Consider the following 17,970-nt stretch of genomic DNA (forward strand, 5'->3'; position numbering starts at 1 on the left):
GAAGAAGAAGAAGAAGAAGAAGAAGAAGAAGAAGAAGAAGAAGAAGAAGAAGAAGAAGAAGAAGAAGAAGAAGAAGAAGAAGAAGAAGAAGAAGAAGAAGAAGAAGAAGAAGAAGAAGAAGAAGCTCGTTACATTATTTAGGTTGTGTGTAGAATATCTCTTTATTATTGTTTCAAATATTGTAGATCAACCTGTAAATTGGTCATGCCATGACAAGTTTTTCAAACTAATTTGATTTATGATTCTATCATAAACATTTCACAAAAATGGCAGGCAATAAAAGTTCCTATCTGTACCTTTAAAAACTAATAATAAATTTTTTACATGGTTTGTGAGTTTCAGTTCATCATTGTAGAGAATTGCAAAGAAGTTTTGTAAGTAAATGGGGAGAGATCCGTATAATCAAAGAAAACCAGTTTTTTTAATAAGGTATGTAATTAGGTGAAAAGCAATAATTAAATTGATTATGTTGTACACTTGAATCAATTAATTACAATTTCATTCTGTTGCAGATGAATAAATGCACCTCTTCAAGGTCTACAAAATATTAAATGAAGGAATCTGCTTCAAAATTACTGACTGCATGTCGCTGCAACATCTGTGCTACAAAGTTTGATTGTTTGAAATATTGTAATTCTAAACTAAATTTTGAAAAATAACTTTTTATATGGAGTAGTTTAACCGCAAATCTAAAAAAGAGTCACCATGTTGCAGGAAATGCTAGTAATTATATTAATGTCAATATTGATATATAGTTGTGTAACCTATAGATTTAGTGTTTTATATTAGTTTGATGTTAATAATATGACAATTTTTAGTAATATATATGACAATTAACGAAATGGTTTTATTTTTCCTAAATTGTTTTCCCTCGATATACTTTCAAACGTCAAAAAGGAAACAGACAGATTGATTTTTTTAGGTTGGTAGCAACGTAGACTTGTTCATAATATTGCTAGCATTGAAAATGACAATTTTTATTCTCCGTTTGTGTATCTAATTAGTCAAGAGTCCCGTCTCTTATTTTATATATTTTTTGTTTAATCTAAAAACGAAACGCAAAGGCTGTAACATCAAAAATCCAGTTTCTCCTTGCAGTGCTAATAAAGTTTAACTTATTTTATTATTTTAAGCAACCGACATTTACAGTGTTTGTTGCATGTTTCGATACCTACCGTAGATATTTTATTAATTGAAAAAACACTTCAAAGAATTTTATTTAGACTTTTGGAAATGAGGCTTATAATTCGGAACGTTATATTTTGATTAACATTGACAGTGACACTTGACAATATTGCTTATCCGTCACAAAAATGGCTGCGCTCAGGGTGTTTAGCCGTAATATACCGTATTTACGACAACAATTTTCAGCATTATTGGGGAACACATCGCCGTCAGTTAAATTTATTTGTATTGTTGTTATTATAGGATATGTGTTATCGTATTCAGAGTCTGTTGTTAATGTTCTTAGTGTTACACCAGGGTTTTTGTTGCCACCTTCTTTTCAATTGTGGTCTACTTTCACGTTCTGGTTTCTGGAGATACATTTGTGGGAAGTGATAATCGATATCGTGACGGTCGGATTGTGCGGAAAACTAATCGAACCATTATGGGGGCAAATGGAAATGATGAAATTCTTTTTCCTTACAAACATTGGTGTTGCATTTCTAACAACATTTTATTACTTGGTGATATATGCATGGACTCAAGATACATCCTTGTTGTTCGAAATCCATGTACACGGACTCGCAGGATACCTCGCGGCCGTTAGTGTGGCTGTGAAGCAAATTATGCCTGATCACTTGTTGATAAAAACACCTTTAGGTATGTTGCATATATTGTACAAATTATTTAAGAACACTAGTTTACATATTTCCAATTATTCATATTTCAGAGTAGAAATTTCGAAATTCAATTAATAAGAAATTAAAATAAATTTCAATGTTACAAGTTTAATTAAATGAATGTGAATTTATGCCACGATAATAAACCTTTTTTTGATGAAATATATATTTTTTAATATTAACAGTGATTATTTAATAATAATAATCTTGTATAATCTATATCTACATGCAGATAAGAATAAATTGCTTTTTCATGTCAATAAAAGTAATTTTTATTGTAGAGATAACAACATTTAAATAACCTGATCACCCATGTAAAATTAAATGCTAGACATAAATTTTAACATCTTTTTTTACTTTAACAATTAAGATAAAATTATGAATAAAGTTTTCTATAGAACATTTTTTTTTTACCAATTATTGTGTTATATCAATTTGGCATAAATAATTCCATATTTGACATAGAAGATTAGATTAGATGAACTGTGTATTTGCCAGATCTGGTTGAGTAGAAGATCCATAATATTGAAATCACAGAATAGATATACTGACAATGTGGTGGATGTAGCGGCCATAATAATTATAATACAATGAGTATAAAATATGAATAAACATTAACTAAAATTCTCTCAAAAAATAAAATCAGACATTGTTCTGGTGACAGCTATTGACAGCCGGAGGCTAATTTTAAGGATGTTAATATGGTTATAAAATATGTTTTAACTTTAAATATGTATGTATGTTATTAATTCATCAAGAAGAGAGTGAAAGAGCATTTCAGAAGCATAATTATATTTCTGGCAATGTCTAATATCAACTTGCAATAAAAGAAGTAAAATGGAATAAAAACACTGTCCTAGTTTTTGTTGTTAGGCTGTAGGTGTTTATTTTAGTTCTTTACTTCAATGTCAACAGGTTTATACACTTTTGTTACTACTTATATCTTAGAATATGTACACAGTGACTAGGTAAAACATAATATTTACATAGTAAAATAACATGTCCATGTGAAATATAATTCCCTTACATAAACACACTTTTGTTGTAGTCATAGTTTAAATGTATTATTTCTTATTATTCATTGAAATGATTAAATAGTGACATACCTTCTTTTAAATGTAATTATAATTAATTTTGTAGGAAAATTGACAAATCGCTCTTTGCCACTACTGATATTGATTGCTGCAATAATACTGTGGGCGGTGGGAGCACTGGAAGGTACCTACCCTTGCATGTGGGGCAGTGGCACCATCCTCTCCTGGGTCTACCTCAGGTTCTGGCAGCGACACAGCAGTGGCACTAGAGGGGATATGGCTGATAACTTCAGCTTTGATAAGTAAGCATAATTTGGTCTATATTTATTACACAAATTGTGCACTTTTAATTTTGAAACTAGTGCGTAAGTTTGTTAGAGTGAAAGTGTATCGCATTGTGTATGTATTTTACATCTCTTTCATAAAAGTACTCTTATGAGGTTCATACAAGTTCATGCCCCACTTATTGATCTATCACACAGAAATGTTACATTAAGATGTTAGATTTGTATGTTTAAGAGGTAGTAGCATAACCATGATTAATGTAATGTCTAAATAATAACTGTATTCTTTGTAGTTTCTTCCCGACTGTGGTGCAGCCTGTGGTGCGAGCTGTGTTGGGTCCGCCAGCGCGTTGCCTAGCACGGCTAGGCTTGTGTCCATCGCCGCCGCGGCGCGTCACACTGGCGCTCAGCCCTCGAGGTGTCACCATCTCCATGCCAGGCGTTGAACCACATGATATGGAGAGACGAAGGTAAGCACAATGAGTAATACTTTACCAGAAGCTTCTGTGTAATTTATCAAGTTAATTCTATAAAATGAAGCTTAAATTTTTCTGTAATAGACAAATCGCGCTGAAAGCATTGAGTGAGAGATTATCAAAGACGTCAGAACAAACGCGCCAAAAGAACTTATCTACCAAAGTGAACATGGATGCAGTAAGGAAGATGCAAGCGTCACATGTGATACCCCAGTTTCCAACGGAGACAACAGAGCAGAAGCCACCCTCCGTGCCAGAGACAACACTGGTCGACATCAGCGCAGAACCATCGACACCCACGACAAAGACCTCATGATCTACGTGACATTTCCTATATTAAGTTATTCACAGTACCAATGTGGAAATCAACAAAAATGTAAGTCAATAAAATTATTTATTGTAAATGTGTATTAATAAATTATTAGTAGAATTTACTGCTGTAATCTGGCAATACCTAATTGATGTGTTTTGTTATATGAAAATATTTATTTCAGTCAGTTGACAAAAACATAATATTATAATTTTATTGATGTTATTTAAAATCTTATGTAGGGGATAGACAGATCACATTTTAATGACCTTAGTATTCATGGGCTTTAAATGTTATCAGAGTATTAATGACAGATTATTGTTGATTAAAAAAATTTAATTGAATAGTGGTTATTTTCGGTGACTGTGAAGGGTACATAATTAAACATGTTAAAAAAAGTGGTGGATTAATGGATTTTCTTAATAAAAAATATGCAATGTTATTTTATGCATAATGTAATAAAGCATTTATTTACTAATGTTTATAAGTAGCAATTATCTTTTAGATAGAATTCACTTAACAAATCCGTAATTTTTAATTATTTCTTCACGCCACGCTTTATTTCGTTAATATGAAGGATACCATAAAAATATTGTCATGTTTCTATGTTCAGAGCCAAGCGAAAGAATGTTTTTTTTAATCAGTTATTATAAACATAATTCAATGTTCTGGATGGGACTGATAGATTAAAATTGTAAATATGTTAACCATGAGCATCACAAGAATTTTTTTTTCAAAGAAATTTATAAGTATTTATCAAAAATGTTAGAGGTTGATACATTTTCATGATTTAAGCATCTTTAATCGTTGTACACATTTGATATTGATTCTATATATTAGATGGTCCTTCGAGTCGGATGAACTATGTAATTATCATATCTTACTGTGAACTGCTGAAATGTGTGTTAAAACACATGGTTTTCTGAAAAAAAAAACTAACAGAATAACAATATGTATATCAGTAATTCTTAAATTAACTACTTAACAAGCTACCTTTAGAATTAACGTCAAGCTTAATCATTAATTCATTCCTGACAATTTTTTTTTAGTTTAGTGTATAGTTAAGACACTATGGTTATGGTAAAATATTTAATTGTTTATGTATTCATAGAATTGTGTTGTAGGAGTTTTTATTAAAAAAAATTGAAGAGTGTGTTGGTTATATTTCACTAAATTAAAGAGGTTTGATTATTGTCTATGATGCTTAAATAATGAAAATGTGTATGGCATGCATTGTGCTGTTTGCATTTATGACGAATTTATCTTAGTTTCCACAGTGGCGCTGTGAATTTTAATACAATAGTATTTGTTTTGTCTTTTATTATAAAAGTCCTTTAGATTATTTACATGGTTTGAATTAATTGTATGCATTTTGTTAAATGTTCAGCCAAATTGTGGCGGCGTGTGAATGGATTTGTGATGTTGTAAATATAAATAAATATTGTTTAGTGTTAAAATAAATAATTCCCAAATATTTACTTATGACTTTTATTTCTTAGGGAATTAAAAATTAGATATTGTTACCATGAAGGTTCAATGCCAAAAAATAAATATTTTTTTTTATAAGACAACCGAAGTGATAGACAAATTATATGACCTGTTACATTTTCCTTGAAAACACTAAGATAATTGTTAATCGTACGAGCATAAAACCAGCCAGAGACGACATTTATAAATTAAACCTGCATATTTGTATTTTTCTAATATAGTTGACAAAATATAAAGATTATTACTACTACTAATTTAATATCTATGTTCTGCATTTTAAATAAAATAGAATTTTATAATCTGTGTATATCATTATATAAGAACTGGAAGTTTATATAGGAAGTTAAGTAAGTTAAAATTTACATATTAATGATGAAGTTGCAAAAATATTATAAAATATGTATATATTTTTAGACATCATTATTATGCTTTGGCGCGAATGGCGCGCTTTCGTTACAAAGTCAAGTGTCAGATTGATTAATGAGGACATAAACGTTGACAATAAGGCTAGTGTTGCTGTCTAAAAGACTCTCGAGCCCCTGCTTATAAACTCCTTAAACCTAGTACATTTCAATTTGAGTTACATAGATATACATTATTTCATTAGTACAGTAATAAATTTAAACAATATTCAATATAACAATGCGCTTCTTTTTAATCTAATTATAGATAATATTTTTTTACTAGAAACATAAGTTTGTTACACATATTCGTTATCATGAAATATATAAGACCTTATTCACAAAGATCACTCAGGATGTGTCCTTCTCACTAATCTGAGTGATAAAACATCTCAGCAATCTCAGCCCACAACTGGGCTAGAGGTTAACTCAAAGTTGGGCAACCGGTAACCAGTCCAGAGTTCTCCTAGTCCTGTTTAGCCCAGAGTTGGGCTGATGACGTATCTGAGAGCTGTGTTGTCTACTACTGGTTAGCCCAGTAGTAGTCATGCTACCGGTAGTAGTGGTGTTGGGGTTGGGGCCACGGCTGCACGGACACCGTGGGCGGCTGGTAGCCGTCCGGCCAGCGCGCCTCACCCGACACCGCGCCCACGTTGCCCACGTTACCGATGCCCACGCTGGGAGGTAGGGGGGATACACCCGCTACGTTTGGATTGAGGCTACCACCTGTTAGCAGTAATATGTTTTATTGAGAATCTTAATTAATTAGAAGTTTTTTAATTTTAAAATTATTACTACATTCACGTTAATGAAATCAAACCAACATTTTTTGCCATTTAGATTTAAATTCAGTAACTTGATAAAAGGTAATTAGTGTACAAAGGTTTAAAATTACTAGTAACTAAGGTTTAGTAGAATAGTATAAATAAATATTGACATACCAGGTGGGGGCACGTAGGGTGCGGGTGGCGCGGAGTAGTTGGGCACGTAGTAGGGCGGGGGCACGCTCATGTTGTGCGGCAGCACTTGCACTGAGGTGACGGTCGCCGACGGCAGCGCTCCACCCACCGGCTGCGGCGGCTGCGTACAAAAACACAAATAACAACTTCACATTGAATGACCATGGGATGATATATTCAAGGAAACCGTTAGGTGAGATTCGTGTGTCATGATTTTTTTCCATACATTTTGTACTTGACATGTTTTGTTTCACGCGTAACTCGTGTCGTCTCATTTCTCACGATAAGCGGCACAGAGACGTCGTGCGTAGTCCCGATCGCGCGCTCCCGTTTTAATTACAGTTTAAAAAGACTTATTTGTGTTAAAGTTTAAATTATGTTGTTACTTATTATTCAAATATTTCAAAGAAATTAAAATAAATTATTATAAATAGAATTAATTGCACATTTTTGTTAAGTGCGCACTTAAGTGTAAGCCCGCCGCTGTATATCAGTGCGTTGAGTGATTATAACAGTGGTATTAACCTGATAGTAGTTGTAGTAGTTGTGCTCGCCCTGGTCCTGTATGGGCACGGTGATGAGGTTGGTCCTGGCGGGGCGGCGCTCGCCGGGCGCGTGCGGTGCGTGTGCGGGGTGGGCGGCGTGCGGCGCGTGCGCACCGTGCGCCAGTGTGTGTGAACGAGGATCACCCGCTGATGGCGGCAACTGCAACATATATATAAAGTACCCTACACTGTCCGGACAATTTATTCAAAATCTTAACATTTTATGTTACTAATATTATAAATGCGAAAGTTTGAATGGATAGATGTTTGTTTGAAAGTATCTCCAGAACTGCTGTATGGATTTCGCTGGAATTTCGCATAGCCATAGAATATAGTCTAGAAGAACACATAGGCCACTAATAAAATTCGCGCAGACAGAATCGCGGGCGATAGCTAGTAATAACACAATTCTTACAATGTTTATTTTAAACTAAGGCTTACAAATATACATGAATATCCTTACAGTCATAGGTTTGATGATGGGCACAGAGGGTGTGGTCGGCTCAGGCTCTGATTTGTTCTCCCCCGCGCCCGAAGATACATGCCGATGATTTATGTGAGCTTGCAGATCTCTCTGAAAACAATTTATCATCAGTGAACAAGGTAAAAACAAAACAATCAAATATTTTGATATAGTGCGTAAATCATAAATTAAAATATCAATTGATTAAATTTTCTAGTCAAAAAACTTAGATTTTTTAATAACCTGTGATAAGTATGTCCTCCTGCAACCTGTATTCCCATATCTTGTTCCGGAATGTGTGCACATGAACACTGTCCCCAAACCAGTCTGTTCCACACGCAGCACCTACAACCAAATAAATTATAGAAAATTACAAAAAACATATTTAAAAAACACTGCACAGAAATTTTTGGTTTCCAAATTCTGAATAAGCAAGTCCAAGGAGCTGCAATATTTGTCTTGCTTGTAGATGGCTCTCACTAACCCAAGTTTCTCTTTTTAGGACATTGCCAATTGGGATTTGGCAATAACTCTCTTTTACAGAGGTTTCTTGCTTATGTTGGTTCAGCTGTTATGCAGCTGACTGTACAAATAAAAGTAATACTAAATATAACATGTAAAATTGTTTACCTTCTCTCTACAGCGAGGGCAATGTGTGTGATCTGATCTGGCACAAGATAAACAAAATACATGCTTGCAGGGAATCTGAAAATAAAGTAAATTACGAATTTATAATAATAGGAACGAAATAATGGTTGGACATAGCTTTTCATATTTCACCAAACTTTTTCCAAATAATCTAATTTTATCATGCTTTCCTATGCTATTGCACGCTATTTGCTTATTTCTTCAGCTTGGAAGGTATAGGTCATTGGAATAAGACTATTTCAAATATAATAAGTTAAATAAAGAGAAAAAAAATATATAATAAGTTGGGGATAGATTCAAGATGACCTTCATCTTTTATGATTATCAACTTACCATTCTGCCGTAGATAAGAATTGGTTTTGAGCAAGTATCACAGCAGTAAATCATGGGGTTTAGAACTTTCTCTCCGATTAGTGTAGCTCTATGGCTCCAGTCCAAGCGCAGCATGGGCTCTGGGGGCCCGCGCTGTATTGTTGTGAATACAGGAGTCTCCAGCTGAGAAATGTCCGAGGGCACTTCTACTGCAATTTAAGTTAACTCATAAATACAAAATACATGAACACTTAATTAAATAAGTCTTATGTATAAAATTTGGGATACAGTTAATAATAAATTGTACTGTATTTTCATAGTAAATTTTTACAATGCCAAGTTGTTACAGTAAAAATATGAGGCTTATTACATTTGTTAAAAGAACTCTTTAAGTAAAACATAAATGGTGTAATATGTATGATAGATTATATTTTTCATATTTATTATCACTTACACTTTGGAGGTTCAGCCGGTTCAGTCTCATCTTTTGACTCCTCTGGTGTAATTTCTTCAGGATCTTGAATGGTTTCTTCTACAGAGCATTCTTCTTCATCGGAAGACATAACTTTAGCTACTTTTTTGCCTCGACCACGGCCCCTGCCGCGGCCTCTACCTCGGCCACGGCCACGTCCTCTTCCCCGAGCATTTCTCTTTTCATTATTCATTTATAAGTTTTTAATTTACTATAATGTTATTAGTTGTCACTGTTGGCTGTTAACGGCTTTAGCCTTATGGTTTATGTATGTAATTAGAAATCTGTAATATTAGTCTTATTAAACAAGGGATTGTTTTAAATATAAATTAGCTAGTTTAAGATGGAATTCAATAATTCATTGGAAATTGGAATTACAATTCTAATTCTATTCTAATTATTCCATATTTCATCAAAATTATCAAGAAAGGATGAAACAGATTAATAAAGAACAAAGATAATAAATATAAATGTCAAAGAGCAGAGAATCTTTAAAATAGCTGTCTGTATTATTAATCTGTGTTCACGCCTATGACATTATGTTTGGTTACCTAGTCCGTGACATACAACAATAGATGGCGTAGTTTATAGTTTTAAAAGAGTTTATTTTAAAACAAAACGAATATAAAATATACTATGTTATTGTTATGATATAATATTAACAGTTAACACTAGAAACTATGGCATAAAACAAAATTTATAGTTATACCGTACTTCGGAAATAAAGATTACTAAGCTGGCTATCTGTCCTTTTTATCGTCCATGGTGCCATATTCTGTCTTATTCCTATTCGTCTACTTCTGATTGTTATATTTCATACAATTTACTTTTAGTTACATACTAAAATATGCTTGGTGTTTTAATGTGATTAACAAACCTAATAGATATAGGTCATCGTTTGTCGCTTTTTGATTAAGATGATAATAATCGTATGTTAAACGGATAATGAAATAGAAAAATAAGTACCTTATTATAATTATAAACTGTAAAGATATTCATCATCCTAATCTCCATGAGCCAGTTTAAATTTATTTTTTACCATAAATATTTGTGATGATAATATAAAAATGTATACGTGTCTAGATAAAAGCTATCGGATAACTGCGCCTTTGCATGAAAATATTAATAACTAAAAACACGTCAGCCATCTTGAATCCTTAAAAAACATGTTTACGCGATAAAGAGGAAAAACTTGATATTTATATTCACCATTATATAAGTCAGTGTTATTAAAATCAGGTATTTAGAGAGAAAAGAGAGATAAAAATGTTTTTTTATGCCGATCACGATATATTTTTCAATGTTAATGTAAGCAATGTGTTAATAAACATCTCTTGAGGGAATAAAGTTACTTGGCATAGGGGTCAATGACATTTACCTCACGGAATCGGGAAGAGGACTGAATTAATATGTCATTATACAACAAAAGAAACAAATACATTATTCTTAAAACAATGGGGAGGTTAGGAAATACTTTAGTTCATGTACGTATTATTTATTACACTTTTATTTTATTTAAGGTAGGCATTTTTATGGAACTCAGTAACCACTTGTCCGTTTGTCATCTTCTTGAAAAAAAGTACTGAAAGTTGCAAAATTTAGACATTATAACAAATAAAAAGTTTCATTATGTTCGTAATGGTTGGTCACTTAGTGCTAATGGTAGGTAATACAATAACATAAACAAGCGACTAAAGAGAGCTGTTATGTAAGCGATGCAGTTGCAGGCCGGCGACTTGCAACGCGGTCACGGCCGGTTGACGATCTGTAGGATGTACCTACCAGGGTGACCATATAGTGCGCATATCGAACCATTGCGTGGATTAAATTTGAAGAGGGCTTCAACAAATTTCGCGACAAAGATCTAGAAGTTTTGATATTGCCGTCTTTTGATATTATTATTCCTTGTACTATATCATGGTAGATGAAAGGTGCAAACGTTATCAAATATATTAGTCTCGTTATATATTTTTCTTAGAATTCTATAGAATTACTAAATATTAATAAAATTTGAGTAAGTGCGCAGACTCTACTAACCGATAACGGGTCAGTTACAGAAATAATTTTTGGCAAACGCGTTTTACTTCCTTGAACCGCAAAATCTCATGATGACGCGCCTAGTTCAGTCGCCTTGAAAAATTTTTGCGACGATATATTTTCGTTTTTAGATGTTTGTAGATCTATCGCGGTTTTTCCGGTAATTTTTCTTTTTTCATAGCCTGTGCTTGTGGTATTTTGCCAATATACACATTGAGTTTATTGGCTTTTTTAAATGAAAAAAAAATCGCTCGTAATCATTTATAACTTGATTTCCGATTACGATCATAGATGGCGTGGTAATCTCAACTTTATCATAAAAGGTGACTAAAATGGTCAAGGCTCTTCCAAAAGATCATTGTTAAGCCCATAAAGCTACGATTAAAATTTAGGTTTATACGATTAGATCACAGCAGAGATATTTAGGTGGTTTACTCTTGAGATAAGGTCAGGATTGTTCATGCTAGTGTATGGTAGACTGCTCTACTAACCCATTTGTGTGTAATCTGTGGACGGAAACTCTGAGGCTCTGACATTGTAAACGATTAGGATGGTCCGGTCCGACTTTCATGATTTCTTTGGATGAATATTAAAAAAATGTTTGCTGAATTCTTTAGTGGCGAATCAAAGTCCACTCAAGACAACGTTTGTGGAGTCCGCTAGATAAATAATAAAACATTGTTCAAACAGTTTATGTAATCGTATTCACATCATAAAGGAGTAGCTTATTAAAATGTAACAGTTGGCACAAACGGTTCATTTGAATTTCGAATAGCTTCTTAGAAAAAGTCATCGTATAGGGCTGATGGTGGGGAGCTGTGAAGAGAGGGGGATTATCGAGTGCAGCGCCCTCCTTTCGCCTTCGACAGCTCGCGACGTATGCAGAGCCCTGAACCCAATGACCGCTCCAATGCGATGTGGCAGATCGATCTAATAACATTAACGATACGATAGTTCCATATTTTTAGCCCAAGGCACTAATTATACAGCACAATTAGTAGTTTTCATCGCTAGATCATGTCAATCATTTTATCTTTCGACTACTTATTATATCTTAATGCATACATTAAAATGTTATCAGTCAGAAAATAAATAAACGTGACCTATTATTTTCAGTCTCCCTCCTCCTCGTGATGCTTCCTGATTATTTCGGAATCCCCCTCTGCCTTTCGAGCCTCGCTAAATAATGCGCGATCTATTAAATATTAGACGTTAACCAATCAGTTGGAAATTATTTGTATCCCAGATAATATGGATTTTAATTTTTACTATCAAAAAGATATTAAGTCTTAGTTATTGAAGCGAATTGAAATTGTAACAACATAGAAATCGATCTAACTTCCATAAAAGTGTTTTTGTTATAGTTTAGTCTTAATAAATAAGGCAGCATTGTAGGTTTTCTGCGAACTGCGCTTCGTAGTTACTTGGCTCACAGACCCCGTTGTCAGGCGACACATGTTGTATGCCGGCTTAGTAGAACGAACAAGTATCTTGTATATCAAGTATCCTATCATACTATCGCTATAGCAAAGTTCACAGTTGGCAGACACGTTGTATCATGTACATTGTATATTCTATGTTTAAACAAGTAATGTTTTTACTTTTAAAGTGTTTAATGGTCGCTACATGGTCTATATTGCCAGCTAATGCTACTGACTCTACTACTGTTAATGTTCATAAAGTTCGCTACACACCTACAGTTAACAATGTGCATTTTTAACAGTGGTAGAGCCCGCTTTAACATCTTCACACGAATTGGCCCGGCTCGCTCGGTGAAATACCACGACCACACAGAAGACAGGCGTGAAGTGGAAGCAATTCCGCGTTTCGTCTGCTGAGTGAGTGCGTCCCGGAGGCCTTTTTCCCTTCCCACCCTTTATCTTATAAGGAAAGGATAGGAAGTGGAAGTGGACTTTCCGGATGAGAGGATGCATGGGAAAAAAAATTCTTTCCGTGCATCCTCTCCTCCGTCGATTAAAGGTAGGCAACGCATATGCAGTTGCGTGTGTCTATGGGCAACGGTCACTTCGCTATTTCAGCGATTTCAGGTGGCCGCTCGCTCGTTTGCTTCCTAACGATATAAAAAAAAGTTAAGACTGTGTTAAGTCGGAGTTTTCAATAAAATTGTATTTGTGTAGAAAAAACTGAGAAGTGTACACTTTAACTGTCAGCTAATATTTCTCCTCAATGTGTGTAGTGGGCTTAATATAGTTCACAAACATTGTAATAAAAGATTTTTGTTTAAAAAAGGAAATTCAAAGATGTAATAGTAACCACACGATGTGTCCTTAAATATTTAGGTGTGTATTTTAAAAAGTATGTCTCTAGCTCATTGTGGCACGACACGGCAGGGGTAGGGCAGGGGGGCACAACCTTTTTTATCTCGGCAAGTGGGTTGCGTACCGGTACCGCTCAGAGATTAATTCCCAGCTCGCATGCAACGGATACTAAAGAGAAAAGAACTATGGACTACTTAAAGTTTAATTGTTTTGCTTTTAAGCAAGCGTTTTTAAAATATGAGTTTTATTGCATATAGTTTTTAAAATAAACTGGAAATCAGAAATCTTTAATTTGTTCTTCTCGATTTTTGTTGATGTTGCTGTTCAAATATTAAATATTGCTTCTTTGTCTTGGCATAGAAATATATTATATTTCAACTAAAATAAACGCAAGTAGACCATAGTGTAGTCAGTATTACTTCGACATTTATTTGCAAATTATAATATTTAATCTGAAATACGATAAGAATCATACAGCATTAAGTAATAATAAAGTTGTTTACAAAAGTTACATTTTAAAGACTACATTTTACAAGCAATATTCATAAAAACAAATTATTCAGATATGTTAAACCTTTATTTTTTATTTAAGTTGTTTTATATTATTTTATAAAATTGATTTATTAAATTATTAAGATGGTAAATAATAAAAACAATTTGAAAACCACACTGACAGATAACCTATTTAAGGAACAATTAAAAGCGTTATTGTTTATGCGTAATTATGTAACGGCGGCACTAAAAGAGCACAATAGCAACGTTTTGCGGTGGACATTCCTGAACAAACCGCACCTGTTTAATTTTACTAAATAGATTGTCTTGTGGGCGTAACAATATGTAACCGGTGGAAACCGGTTTGTTCGAGGTCATTTCGATAAAGGCACAATACAATCATTGCTAGGGATTATTGAGCCCGCGATGATCCGCCTTGACGTGCGACCAATAACTGTGAAATCGAAATAAATGTGAATGTTTCTATATTTAACTGAATAAATATAATCGACAATATTTTATTTTGATGCTTAGATATCAATATGACAAGCCTATTTACCATTGAAATATTCAAGCTAATCAAACGGAATACTGTTGAATTGGCTTTACACGTTATACAAGCGGTCGCCTGCGACATCATCCGCGCGGGAAAAACTTAATTAGTAGCCTATGTGTTCTTCCAGACTATTGTTCTACATCTATGGCAAATTTCAGCGAGATCCATGCAGCCGTTTTGGGTTCTAACAAATATCCATTCCACCCATTAATCCAAACATTCGCATTTTTAATATTAGTTTTTTTTTAATTAAAATATTAGCAGTTTTTTTTTGTAAATTTACTAATATTTCTTTAACCATTCCAACTAAGCTCTAGGCTTGTGCTAGGATGGTTTACGACAATAATCGAATGGCGGGATTCGAACCCCCAACCTCGTGGTCGGAAATCCGTACCCTTAATCATTAGGCTATTGACGCTTCGTAAAATTAATATTTTCATTATAAATTCTCAATTCACATAAGAAGCACAGAAATTCGATGTTATCAACGAATCGTAGTTTAATTCGTATTAAGAATTAAATCTGATGCAAGAGAATGATAGGATTGCATCAGACATTGCAAATTGTGATAGGTCAGGCGCTGCACTGAGCGAATCTTCGGTAACTAGGTATACATACTTTATCTTGTGTGTTTAAAGGTTAAACGTATTATAAACTAGTACGGTGACATTTTACAATCGCTAAGTTCCTTATTACGCATTCTGTTTATTAATTCTTATTTTAATTTTCACGTATTTCTTTTTGTGCTCCATTTCCATTCTAGAATATTCTATATTCATGATCGCAAAGACGTCTAATGTTTTTATTTAGTTTTTGTAACAAATTTATTTGTAAACTTGTTTCGTCTAATTCCTTACCTAATTTAAAATTTGCAGTTGCAATTGCAAATTTCACATCAGTTTATAGCAAATTTTAATCGTCCCTTTTATGTATTTATGGGTAGTTGACGACTGTAATTTCTCAAATAGTTTCCATTTAGCGTTGACAAATAAAAGTTAGCTTTGTACGGATTTAGTTTGATATAAATATTTAAATCATTTTTGTGTTTATAGTGCCCAACTAAATTTGGCAATACTTTTGATTTGCTTGTCTTACTAATGTAATAAATGCGTATGTTTAGATGGTTTGTTTGAAGGTATCTTCGGAACGGCTCAACGGAACTCGATGAAATTCAGCATAGATATAGTCTGGAAGAATATGTAGACTACTTATTAAGTATTTTTAATTCCACGCATACGGAGTCGCGGGCGACCGCTAGTTTCCAAATATTGAAGTGCGTAAATAGTTTTTGTTGACTGTATCACTTGTTCGAGAGCTACTTTAGCAAGTAAATCAGGTTTAGTAGGATTATTATTACATAGGATTTTATGTTTATGTTCATTTGAAAACCAGTGTTCTCCAACATATTTTGCATTTATCGGAACGCGCCTTGGCCCCGTTATATCGCCTCACTTATCTCAATATCGCATAATATCAATTTTCGCAGACATTTTATGAGATCGATCATGTTTGTAAATTACCTTAGGAGCACCTAATGCTATTCTCACAATAAATAGACTTGCCTCAGCGGGTATACAGCCGCGTCCCCAGTTTCAAATAAATAATTTGTTAAAAAAAGCTTCTTTTGACTTAAACATGAGAGTGGGTCAATGTCACGGAACAAGAAAATTTTTAGTTCTCGTGTACTGGATATATTTGCACAATATTGCTTATAACGGTTCTTAAAGTCGGCCATATTGAATGACGTCATCGTATTGGCGATATATAGCACATTTTAACTAAGGTTAATTAAAAACAAGAAAAACTATTAATATAATAATCATTAGTTTACAGCCCACTATTTTACATTTATTTCTTAATTTTATTAATATTATCAATGCAAATGTTTAGATGGGACGATGTTTGTTTGGAGGTACCTCCCGACCGGCTGCATGGATCTCGCTAAAATTTGGCATAGATATAGAACATAGTCTGGAAGGAAACATACTTATTAATTTTGTTTTTAAATACACTTGGACGGAGTCGCGGGCGACAGCTAGTACCATATAAAAGGCCGCAGATGTTATTTGTTTAGGCATTACTATTTGCCTTTCCCCAAAAAGTTGGCAGATTGTATATTAAATGACTTAATGTTAATTCTCAAAGTGATAAGTCATAATTCATCAATTTGTAACGTCTCATTATTCAAGAAGCGGTTTTATAGAATGTTATACATTGAAATGTCTATCAATTTGTCGGAAAATCCGCTAATACTTTTTGTTATCGTGAGTCCGTTGACATTTGTTAGGAAAGTCGAAAATATTATTGTAGATTAGCGAACGATGCACCGACGTCTAGATAACCTTAGTTTTTCAATACGACTACATGAAAAACAACACCATTGCGTCATGTTGCTACTACTGTTTCAACTAATCCATAATAAGCGATAATTCGAATGCCCCTTTAATATTATAAAATTGTTGCTCTCACGTTCATCGTCTTTGCTAAGTACATTGGGTTTCAATTGTAAGAATCTGCGCCATATTGTGACGTCATAACTTTCAAATCGAGAAATATATTATAATCCTAATTTACTAATTAATAAAAATGATAAATAAAATAATATTTATTTTTAATCTAAATCTCCAAGTTCCAAAAATAAATATTCTATTTTTATATTTATAATAATCTGTATTTTCTATTTTTTTACAGAGCAGAGGTCTATACTGACAATTACTGTAACCTAAAATTTTAGGAATCTGCAAACGTCGCCAATTTTCTCTCTATTGTCGGTGAGGAGTTTGTAAAGGACGAATTACAACTAAATGGACTGACGATGATTAGAATTTAAAGCATGTTATATGATCTAAAAAAACGTTTTAGGACATTTATCTGATGATGTATACATATTTATATGAGGGTCGACGGCGATGTCAAAGTTCTGTTGCCTGTTTGACCGCGACGACCTTTACTTCTTTTAAATAAATTTTCACAAGCTCGGGTCATGAGGATTTTAATGTCTTCGCTAACGTATATCTGTATTTATTTATGCCGAATAAATCTTTTATTTTTATCGAATGGTTTATCCGTTCGGGTATTTAGGCAGAGCATTATAAGGAAAGGATCTCCGAGGCTTAATATTACATTAAAAGTGTAGTGTTGTGTTTTTCAACAGTGGTAGAGCCCGCTTTAACATCTTCGCACGAATTAGCCCGGCTCGCCCGGTCTAATACCACGATCACACAGAAGACAGTGTACATCCTCTCCTCTGTTGATTAAAGGAAGGCAACGCATATGCATTTGCGTACGTCTATGGGCAATCGTCACTTTGCTATTTCAGCGATTTCACATGGCCGCTCGCTCGTTTGCCACCTTATAATATTAAAAAAAA

At 33.6% G+C, this 17,970-nt stretch overlaps 2 protein-coding genes across 2 annotated transcripts; one reads left to right on the forward strand and one right to left on the reverse strand.

The window, feature by feature from the left end:
- Positions 1–1,291: 1,291 nt before the first annotated feature.
- LOC106125398 (rhomboid-like protein 19) lies at positions 1,292–5,426 on the forward strand. The gene is made up of 4 exons (XM_013322585.1): positions 1,292–1,824; positions 2,985–3,180; positions 3,456–3,632; positions 3,723–5,426. Exons 1-4 carry the CDS (start codon positions 1,314–1,316, stop codon positions 3,952–3,954), a joined length of 1,116 nt encoding a protein of 371 aa, XP_013178039.1. The 5' UTR covers positions 1,292–1,313; the 3' UTR covers positions 3,955–5,426.
- Positions 5,427–5,875: 449 nt separating this feature from the next.
- On the reverse strand, positions 5,876–9,661 carry Hakai (E3 ubiquitin-protein ligase Hakai). Its single transcript, XM_013322586.1, has 8 exons — positions 9,219–9,661; positions 8,786–8,973; positions 8,435–8,509; positions 8,048–8,149; positions 7,805–7,915; positions 7,322–7,501; positions 6,779–6,917; positions 5,876–6,563 (listed from the first exon to the last, which is right to left on the reverse strand). Exons 1-8 carry the CDS (start codon positions 9,427–9,429, stop codon positions 6,388–6,390), a joined length of 1,182 nt encoding a protein of 393 aa, XP_013178040.1. The 5' UTR covers positions 9,430–9,661; the 3' UTR covers positions 5,876–6,387.
- Positions 9,662–17,970: the final 8,309 nt, after the last annotated feature.

Source organism: Papilio xuthus, unplaced genomic scaffold (genome assembly GCF_000836235.2).
Source record: "Papilio xuthus unplaced genomic scaffold, Pxut_1.1 DF825928.1, whole genome shotgun sequence".
NCBI classification, from domain to species: Eukaryota; Metazoa; Arthropoda; class Insecta; order Lepidoptera; family Papilionidae; genus Papilio; species Papilio xuthus.